Below are 11,175 nucleotides of genomic sequence, written 5' to 3' on the forward strand. Positions count from 1 at the left end.
TTCCCCTCCTCCTCCTTCTTCCAGAGATAAAATAAGCATCATTGAGCAAATAGAGATTAACTGGTCAATACGTGGTTGTCATGGTTTGAATGTGAAATGTATCCCACAGACTCATGTGTCTAACACTTGCTTCCCAGTATAACACAGTTAAGGGAACTTGTAGAAGTTTTAGGAGATGGGGGCGGCAGGTTGGTTACTGGAGTCAGGGGACTTTGAAAAATATAGCCTAGCCTTTGTTTCAGTGTCGTGCAGTATGCTTCTTCACTGATGGGATGTGACTAGTCAAGTCACCTGACAAGCCAAGTCACCTGACCTGGACTAGCCTCCTCCTGTTGATATGGCTTCTTCACTAGACACTGAATGGAAATCAGGGTCTCTTCCCTTCAGTGGCTTCTGTCAGTTATTTGGTCACAGTGGAAAGAAAAGAAGGTAATTCAGTGGCATTGGGACACATTGCTCTATGTGCTGAGGTAAGCTCTACCACAGTGTGCAAAGATAAGTTCTGCATGAATAGTGAACTCTGTAAAGTTAAAAGACAAAGAGAAGAGAGAAGGGGGGGGGAGAAATTTGCAACATAAAATCAAAGAAATCAATACTCCAAGCGTATGATTGATTATACAATCAGTAAAATCAATATACAAACAAGAAGATAAATAAAGGATATACATGAGAAATTAATAGAGAGGAATGAACGGTCTACAAACATAAAATGGCGGTCAAAGATACTAGTATTGAAGGAGCTTAACAGCAAACAACAACAGCAAATCTGAGCTGCTGTTTCCCAGCCAAATGACTAAGAAAACCTTAACTGCCCTGAATAGCAGATGCTCCACCCCCACCCGCTGCTCTGCTGGTGGACCTGGGAATTACAGCTAATTTTAATATCTGATGAATTGGGTTTTATAAGAATGCTCAGAGCCCACGTGTTTAGTAATATCAAAACAAAAAGAAATAAAATTTCTAACCATGTGAGATGGATACCTAAAACATACATGGTTATCTAATGGGATATAATACTACATAAGAATTATATAGAAATGAATTGGATTTATCTGTTGGCCAATGAGTCCATCTGTCCACCAATGTAACTATCTATGTTTCTATATAACTGTGTGTCTGTCTATACAGCTAGCCCTTTATGCTGTCTCTTACAGACTTGTTAAGTGTGAAACACAAACACATTCAGCTACCTAAAGATTACAGAATGCTGTTTATCAATTCAAAAATAGCCTTTTGAATGTTGGCAAACTACAACTATATTTTGAACTATCTTTTCTATTATTATTATTATTATTACACAACCTGTAAGCTATGTATACTTTTAAAGTTTTAACTTTACACATTAAAAAAATCATATGGAATTTTAGTTTCTGTACCCATACATAAAATTCTTTGAGACTCAGCCAAGCCCAGTTTCCTCTGTCCTGTCTGTGGTTTGAGTGTAGGCCTGGGCAGTTGTAAAAGACTGGAAGATAGCAGAACCTGAAACATTTGCTGTCTGTCCCTTGACAGAGGTAGAGCCTGGATCTATATTGTTCATGATATTATTTGTGTGTTTATGTGCGTGTATGTGTGAGTGTACACAGAGGCCAGAGCTCGATGTCAGCCCGCTTCTTTGTTTGTTCTTCACCTTACATTTTTGAGACAGGATCTCACTGAAGCTCACTGATGTGACTAAAGTAACTAGCCCAAGGATGCTCTTACTTCTCTCTCCTCAGTGCTGGGATTATACAGGCATGCAACCTCATATAACTTTTGTGTGGGTAATGGGGACCAAATTCAGTTCATTATGCCTGCAGGCTAGCATTTTATTGACTGAGCTCTGTTCTTAGCTCCAGTATTATTTTTTGATACACACACACACACACACACAATTCATGATGCTGACACATCTAGAGGAGGAAGTTGGGATGGGTAGAAAATAGAAAAGGAACTGTAATGTTTATGAATGTGAGAAATCTGAGACATTTTCAGTTCTGCCCTGTGTGAACACAAGTGTGTGCTATATTGTCTTTGTACTTTTCCATACTAACTTTGTTCTTCTTTGTAACTGGACAATCCTACCAAGTACATATCTACATTTTATCTAAATTCTTCTATTGGTGGACAGTTAGGTTTGTTCTGTAACTTAGCTGTTGCGAATCATGCTGCAGAGATGTAAAAGTAACTTTGTGATATGCTGGCCTGGAGTCCTTTGGGTGTATACCAGGAGTGGTACAAATTTGATCATACCAGTTTACTGATATGTTCTGTATAATACTGATGTGTTCTCACCTCTTGGAGGACCCCCTGTACTGTTTTCCATAGTGACTGAATTAGTTTATATGTCCATTAGGAATGTATAAGAATTTCCATTTGTAAAGGGTTTCCTATTGGATTTCTGTTTTGTGTGTGTGTGTGTGTGTGTGTGTGTGTGTGTGTGTGTGTATTGGTTTTGGAGTTCTTTACATATTAATTGCATCGTTGCTTCTCTTGAGAAAAAAAGCTGCAAAGAATTTTACTTATTTATTCATCTTGTAAATGGTCTCCTGCCACTTGGGAAATGTTAAATTGGATACAGTTACTTGAAAAGTGTTTCCTAATTTTGGACTTTGTTTCACCTGTCTTTTGTAAGCTGCTAGAGAGTTATTGAGATGGAGGGGTCTTTCTCAGGTCTGTGCAGTGGACAATGTTCTAGGTACCTGGGATGACCAGGTCCTACTTCTGCTCTGGAGGACACAAAGCCCGCCCAAACTATTCCACCTTATTATTAGTGCAGCAGTTAGGATTTGGGTTTGGATCTGGGTAGGAAAATAGAGTGCCCTTTGCCAGTGGTAATTAGGGAAGAACTTACTACAGTATCTGAGAGCCTCTGAGCCCCAGGAAGAAAGCAGCTTCCATGGATCAAGGCATCTAGGAGTGTGAGGATCATTGATGTGGCTATCAGGAGGACATTTGGGAACTGCTGGACTGGCCAAGCAACACATTTGCCACTGCCGATTCCTAGGAGTCTGCCTCTAGCTGCCACCAGACAGTAACAGGCTCCTCTGCTTCCCCCTGGCCAAACCTCCACTGAGCTGCCTGCTCATCCTGAATCTTGCTCATAAGAAAGTCCTAGAAACGTGTCCTGGCACTCGGTGCACTGGTCTCCAGCTCCATCCATTTCACTGTACAAGACATGATTTCACTCTCCAAGTCAATAAAAATCTCACTGTGTAAAGGAGCCACCTTTTGTCTCCCCACTCACCTGCTGGTGGGTATCCAACCTTCCCTTATCTTAGCTATTGTGAATAACATAGTTACAGACAGAGGTGTCTAGGTATCTCCGTGAAATGCTCACTTAGAATCTTTTGGGTAAATATGCAGGAGTGGTATAATATCACTGGATCATGGAGCGGCTGATTTCCAGAGTGGTTGTGTCTTTTATGCTCTCTCCAAGACTGTAAGCGGGCTTCACTCCTCCCGCATTCTTCCAAGAATTTGTCATTTGTTCTCCTCACGGCAGCCATTCTGGTTGGTGTGACATGAAATTTCGGTACACTTTTAATTTGCTTTTTCCTCCCAGTTAAAGCTGTAGGATTATCTTTTCAAATGCTCTGTCATCAGCTACCTTGTCTTTTGAGAGCCTTCTGTTTATTGATCAAATTGAAGTTGCTGCTTCCGTCTTTGTGAGTTCATAGGAGCTTTGCTAAGTTGTTTTAGAGGGCCTTGTTCTCCTGGTGTTCTCTATCTCTTCATTCTCCCCCACCCCTTCTGCCTCCTCTTCTGCATGTTTTCCTGAGCTTTGAGAGGAGGGATTTTATAGAGACATCTCCTTTACAGCTATCCGCTCCAATTCAAGATCTCTCTGTCTGCATAATGTCTGGCCACTAGGTCTCTTTATTTGTCTCCATCTGCTGTAGAAGGAAACCTCTTTAATGATGGCTGAATAAAGCATTGATCTATAAGTACAGCAGAATGTCATTAGGAGTCATTTAATTGTTATTTTTTTTAAAAGACCAATAGCATCTAGTCCTGTGCTATTTAGACGCTGGTTCTTGGTCACCCAAGCAGCGTCAGGCATGGGTTGTATCTCATAGAGCTGGCCTTAAGTCAAATCTGACATCGGCTGATTACTGCCACAGGTTTATGCTGTCATTTTCCGAAGTGTATTTTGTAGGCTGAATAGATTGGAGATCAAAGGCTTTGTGGTTGGGATGATGCTTCCCTGTCATAGACACTGGAACACGGGGTGAAGGTTCCATGTAGGCAGCAGCTCAATCTCTCCATGTTCAGTGAGTTGTGTGGGTGTTGTCTTTTGCAATGGGGCCTTACTGTCAGTTTGTAGACCCAAATAGGACTTTAAAAGGTGACTTGTGTACATTCAGAATCAATGAAAGACAAACAAACCTGCATCCTAACAGATCAGGCGGAACTGAGACTGATGCAGTAGGAACCTTCTCTATTACACTTCTTGGGTTGGAAATGGAATAAACAAAACTCATCCACAGGCATTTTTCAACTAGAAAAAGATTGTCTCCTCAAAATAATCATGGTGTCTTCTCTTGGTAAATTTATTGTCCAGCTCAACTTGTAGTAGCAAAAAAGAAAAAAGAAAGAAAGAAAGAAAGAAAGAAAGAAAGAAAGAAAGAAAGAAAGAAAGAAAGAAACAGAGAGAGAGAGAGACAGAGAGAGAGGGACAGAGAGAGAGAGAAAAAAAGAAACAAAATAAAACAACAAAATACCCCAAAACCAAAAAAACAAACAAAAAAAGCCAAAACCAAATGAGCAAACAACTTAGTAGCCACCCAGACAGACTCAGGCCATTCAGTCTCACAAAACTGGAGTTATTTTCCTCATAACTTCCTTCTTTCCTTACAGAAGCCTGTGTTTCCTAAGCCCTTTGAGGATCCCTTTTAACTATGAATGTTTGAGTTGCCAGTCTCCTTTTCCTGACTTTTTACTACTTAGGAGTTTCAAAGCCACTCCAGTACTTTCTCCCTCTGCTTAATCAAAGCCACATTGACAATCTCATGAGGTGTCACACATTCTATCCCTGAGCCCCACAAATCACTAATAATAGGCTAGTCTGTGTGTGAGTGTCTGTGAGGTCCTTTCTGATTCTCAGATGTAGGTTGACTTTCTGAGTTTCTAATTAGTTGAGTTTTTAAAAAATATTATGAACATTTGGTCAGATTTCTAGAAGATTTTGCTTAGCATGACTTAAAATTTATAAATATCCTCCATGCCAACTCTTTGGTGTGACTGTGGTGACTTTTGACCACCTGAAAAGCAGCAGATATACCTCAAATAGAAGGACTCACAAGGGTTGAGTGAACCAGCTAAGATTGCCCAGTTGGTGGAAGTAAGATCCCTTGACTTTGAGTTTTCGGTCACCCATGCTGCCTAGACATAAATGGCGTGTTTACAAATTTCATTCCAGCCTTTAAGCTGGAATACAGTCTAATTCTTTGCCAGTTGTGTGCATTTGAGGTGAAAACTTCCAGAACTTGTCTTTTAAAAAAACACTCCAGAAACATCAAAGCTAAGATTTTTGAAAAGGAAATTCATGATTGTCTACTAACATGTCTCAATGTAAATTTTAGATTCAGATTGAATATATTATTTTTTAAAAATGTCTATAATCAAAAGTAAACTCAGCCAAAGTCTTAATTAGGTGTTTATTTTGGCCTTACCTAATGGGGCTTAAAACTTCACTTTGTAGTGTATTTGTTTGAGAGACAAGGAAGAACAATGAAATCTTTATAAGAGGAAACACATGCAGATAAGATGGCTCAGGTCAAATGTCCTTAGGAATTCTTCAACCTTTACTATAGACTGCCTTGTTGAAATCATGGGTCAAGTTAGTTGACTATGAGCTGAGAGAAGGAAAGACCACCACGTTTGATTGGGACCTGAAGCATGTGTTATGCTTGGGCTAAGTTTCTCCCTATCTAGGCTCCATCTGGTGGAGATCTGCACAAGGGAGTGGAAAGCTGTACTGGCAGGTTCTCTTCTGTAGCACTGCAGACACATGTTCCTTATTCAGGTCAAAGCCAAGCTCTGAGCATTCGTTCATGCTGGTTTCTGATGCATGCTGAAAAACTTGGTGCTCATCTGGCCAGAGAGAAGGTAGTTTTTCTTTTGTAAAGATTTATTTTTATTATGTGATGTATGTGTGTTTCTCTGTGTGTATAGATACTTCCTGTGTGCATTGGTATCCAAGAAGTCCTAAAGATAACCTTGGATTCCCTGAAACTGAAATTATAGGCAGTTGGTTATGAGTAGCCCAAGTGTGCGCTAGGAACCGATGTCTTGTCCTCTGGATGCATAGCATTCTTAATGGCTGGACAATCACTATAGTCTTTAGGGAGAAATGCACATGTTTTACTACTGAAAATGACTCAGCTTTCTTCAAAGCACTGACAGTGATCTGGTGACCAGGAATTACCGATGTGTACACTCAAGTTGCTCATTCATTCAGAATATAGAAGATCGAGTTATCTCTGGGATACAAAATGCAAGGAAATGTTTCCTTTAGGTTATGAGATATCTTCTACATGTTTTCATTTTGTATGTGTATGATGAAGGCCACTCTCATGAAAGCTATTTTTATTTTCAGAGCTGGGGCTCATTCATGCTAGGCAAGTACTCTACAACTGAGCTGTATTCCCAGCCTGAAAACCGTCCTGTAGTTTAGACTTGAGATATTCCCACAGTGTATTAAAATTCATTTTCAAACATATTTAAATTACTATAATTGATTATATGCTGTAAAATATCTAAGTCAAACTATTTAATGTGTCTATGACTGTATACATTAGTTTTGTGTATGCTCCTGTGATAAAACACTAAAACCAGAAACAACTTTGAGAAGAAAGTTTATTTTGGCTCATGCTTCCAGAAGAGCAGACAGAGCCCATCATGGTGGGGTCTGTATGAGAGTAGAGGCTGTAAGTTGATGGGCTGGGTTTCATCTACACACAGAGAGCAGACTGGGAGAACTGGAAATAGGATAAAGCTATAAATCTTCAAAGTCTTCTCTCAGTGACCTTCCTTCTCTAGCAAGGCTGTGCCTCCTACAGATCCTATAACTATCCCAAATAGCGCCACCAACTGAACCAAGTGCTCAAATACATGAGCCTATGAGGGACATTTCTCATTCAAAGCCACAACAATCAACTATCATTGTTAACATTTTTCTGTTGAAATAACATTCAAAATCTATTCTCTTAGAATTTTCCTGTATATAATAAATCATAAAAAAAACCATTGCCTCAAACTGTACGATAAATCTTCAGAATTCACCCATATTGCTGCAAATGATAAGATTTCTTTCTTTTATTAGGTCAAATAATCTATCATGTTTTTGAACCACATTTTTAAAATTCATTCATCTGATGGATCACACTAAGGAAGACTCCATATTTTAGCTGTTGTGAGCAATGCCGTATTGAACACAGTATGAAAATCTTGTCAACATACTGACCCCATTTCCTTCTGTAAAGACATTGTAGGAGTGCAGCTGGATCAGGGGGGGTAGTTCTATTTTCAATTTTTGAGAGAACTAGCATATTGTTTTCCATGGCAGATGGACCAGCGTGTATCCATATCCAGCTGCTATAAAGGTCCCTTTCTCACATCTCCACCAGAATTTGCTTTAGTCTTTTTAGTAATAATATCTTTCCCTTCCCTGAGCTGAGTTGCTAGCTCATTGTGGTTTGAATTTTCATTTTTCTGTCATTTCCCTGATGACTAATGTGTTGAACACATTTTCATTTACCTGTTTGTCACCTTTATGTCTTCATCTGAGAAATCCTTGTTCACGTCCTTTGTTCAGTTTTTAATTGGTGTTATTGCTGTCTTGCTATGGGGTTGTTTGAGATATTACCTTGTCAGATGTATGGTTTGCAAACACTTCCTTCAACACCATAGATTATCTCTTCGTTCCACATTGATACAACCCCATTGTCTATTTTTGCTCTGTTGCTTGTGTTTGCTGGGGTCATGTCTAAAAAATCTTTGCTGAGACCAATGCCATAAAATTTTTCCTTAATATTCTTTTAGTAGTTTACAGTTACAATCCATTTTGAGTGGATTGTGTATGTGAATTTGTGTGAGACAAGGGCCCAATTTCGTTCTTCTGCTCGTGGGTATCTAATTGTTTCAGCCATTCATTGAAACACTATCTATTCTCTGTTGGATGGTCTTAACATTTTTGTTGAAGATCAGCTAGATAAACTGAAAATGTGTGAGTTGATCTCTGTACTTTCTACCCTGGCCCACTGGCCCATGTCCCCACTTTCGAAGCCAGAGTGATGATATTTTGACTTTTATACTTATTCCAGTGTTTTGTTTTTAAAGTCAAGTAAAGCAATGTTTCTAGGTTTGTTCATTTTGTTTACAGTTGATTTGGCTATGTGAGGTCTCTGCAACTCAGTATGAATTTTTCTTTCTGTGAAGAACATCATTTGGATATTTATAGGGATTGTATTAAGTCTATAATCACATTGAGTATCGTGGACACTTTTACAACAGGAATTCTTCCAACCCAGGAACACAGGCTATTTTTCCACCTGATTTGAGTCTTTGTCAGTTTCTTTCACCAATATCTTATGGGTTTGATGTATTAGTATACTAAACAAATTTGCTATAAATTTTTTACAAAAGATTTGATAATGTGTTTAACTGTGTTCTTTAATTCATCCACAGATAGTCCATTGTTAGTATATAATAATACCACTGATATTTTTGTGGATGTCAAAATGTAGGAGATATTTAAAATGCCGGCATTTAACCTGGCTTTTCTTAGTCAGCCACCATGTTCCCTGCTAGAGATGGCCCTACCATCCATGAGGAACCAGCGTGGGAGATGGCTCTGCCAATCTTCCACGCTGTCTCCAAAAGGCTGGGCTGTGCCCAAACCATCCCACCACCCCCAGAGGCCTGGTAGGAAATGAGACTCTAATGCTTAAATATTAATCAAAGGCTTTATATATTTGGTAATGCTCAATGACAATATGCCCACATAATTATAGATGTTTCCCAATTAACTAACCTAGATAAAAGTTGTTACCCAGGACTGCTCCCGGTACATGCGTGGCCATCCATGGTGCCTCCTACATCTCTGCCTCTCCCTTACCTTGCTCCTCCTCTTCCTTTTCCTCTTCCTCTCCTTACTCCTCTCACCTTAGCTCCTCCTACATCAAAAGAGTATCCCTATATAGCCTATATAGTTTTGAAAGTTATATGTAGCATAAGCTGCCTCAAAGTCACAATCCTACTGCTTCAGCTGGTTTGGGGACTGGATGTGCCACCATAGTTAGTTCTGATTTCTTTCCTTCCTTCCTTCCTCCCTTCCTTCCTTCCCCTTTTGTGTGTGTGTGTGTGTATGTGTGTGTGTCTGTACATATGTGTACATGTGTGGTTTTGGTAATGTGTGTGTGTTTCTAGTAATATAACCCAGGCCTTTATATATTCAAAACAATCACTCTATTATTAAGATATATCCCTAGCTCTTTGATTTTTGTTTTGTTAATTTTATATCCCAAAATTTTATCAAAATTTTTATTTCTAATGTTTTGGACTTTGGTATGTTTGTTCTGGAGCATTTAGGATTTTTCACATATAAAAGCACATTATCTGCACAGAAAATTATTTTTCTTCCTTTCTGATTTCAATGTCTGTTCTTTCTTTTTCTTGTTTCATAGCCCTACACATTTCTAACTTCATGTTGCATGTATGTGGACAGGGTGGGGGTTTAGGGATGACCCAGCAGGTAAAGCACTTGCTGCTTTTGCAGAGAACCCATGTTCAGTTTCCAGCACCCACATGGGGAAACTCAGAACCGCCTATAACTCCAGTTCCAGGAGCCTTGATACTCCTCCAGCCTCTGTGGACACTGTTCACATGTGTACATACAGACAAGCAGGCAAACACGCATACACATAAATAAATGAAAGGACATGGTACCCCTTCTCGTTTCTGATCCTAGATGTAACCTTTTAACTTTTTACCAGGGAGTATGATATTAACTATAAGCGTGTGACATATGGTCTCTGTGTGTTCTTCTTGCCATCCCTAATTTACTGAGAATTTACTGGCAATGCTTTCTTTGTCTACACCTATGAAATGACAGCATGAGCTTCTTTTCTTGTGGGGCCTTTGTTTGGTTATTAAATCAGGGTAATTCTGGCCCTTGGAAATATTTTCTCATTTTCAACTTCTTAGACAAGTTTAAGAAAGATTGCCACTCATTTTTCTAATGTATATATTTATTGCTCTATATTTTATTACTCCATATTTATTATATTTATCAATATATCTCTTCTATATATTTATTAATATGTATTTATTACTCTATATTTTAATTGGATGCCATACTTCATAAACTATTCATAATTTATCATTCTTGTCAGACAACAGGAAAATCAGAGTTAATGGAACCAAAGAACTTATAGAATTTAAATCAAACCAGTGGTTTGGAGCCACAGTGAGAACTCACAAAGGAAAAGTCGTGGTGAGTATGAACGGGTCAGGCAACTGCTTGCCTTGTGCTTCACACAGTTTAATGCCTGATTCACACAAATGCTTTTTGTATTTGCATACATTGATAGACTTACTGGCAGCTCAAAGAAATGTGGTACGTTAAAACCAGACACTGAGTGGTGGAAATTAAAGACTATTTTTAAATGTGCTCAAAAATATAGGAAATGAAGCTTTCCCCACTACAATTTCAGATATTTTCAAACACTTTAAAAATTACTAGGAAAGTTGAAAAATGAAAAGCTGCATCTTACAGGGGAAATACATTACTGCTTACGACCAATTTCAAAGGCTATTTGAAACTGAGCCAGAGGAAAATAAGTTGAGGGGAAACACTCTAGGGTTGTTTAAATGTTTATAGATACATTGTGGGATCCTTTTTAGAACAGTGGAAAAGTTTCTCTTAATAGTAAGAGCTTTAAAAACTACCAGCTAGCCACTATTTCTGAATTCATTAATGATTTTTAAAGTAAGTAATCCCATTTTTTGTTTTGTTTTGTTCATTTTTGAGATAAGCTTTCTTTGTGTAGCCTCCCCTGTCCTGGTACTAGCTCTGTAGACAAGACTAGCCTTGGACTAGCAGAGATCAGCCTGCCTCTGCCCCCGCCCCTGCCCCTGCCCCTGCCCCCGACCCCGACCCCGACCCCGACCCCGACCCCGACCCCGACCCCG

At 39.1% G+C, this 11,175-nt stretch overlaps 1 protein-coding gene across 1 annotated transcript in view; it reads left to right on the forward strand.

Moving 5' to 3' along the window:
- The window catches only part of Itga8 (integrin subunit alpha 8), a 178,437-nt gene that overhangs the window by 18,959 nt on the left and 148,303 nt on the right, over positions 1-11,175 (forward strand). The window contains exon 3 of the mRNA XM_028764938.1: positions 10,377-10,477. Within this exon, the coding sequence (XP_028620771.1) occupies positions 10,377-10,477 (101 nt within the window). The remainder of the gene's footprint in view (positions 1-10,376; positions 10,478-11,175) is intronic.

This window comes from Grammomys surdaster, unplaced genomic scaffold, assembly GCF_004785775.1.
Source record: "Grammomys surdaster isolate TR1022 unplaced genomic scaffold, NIH_TR_1.0 146, whole genome shotgun sequence".
Classification (NCBI taxonomy): Eukaryota; Metazoa; Chordata; class Mammalia; order Rodentia; family Muridae; genus Grammomys; species Grammomys surdaster.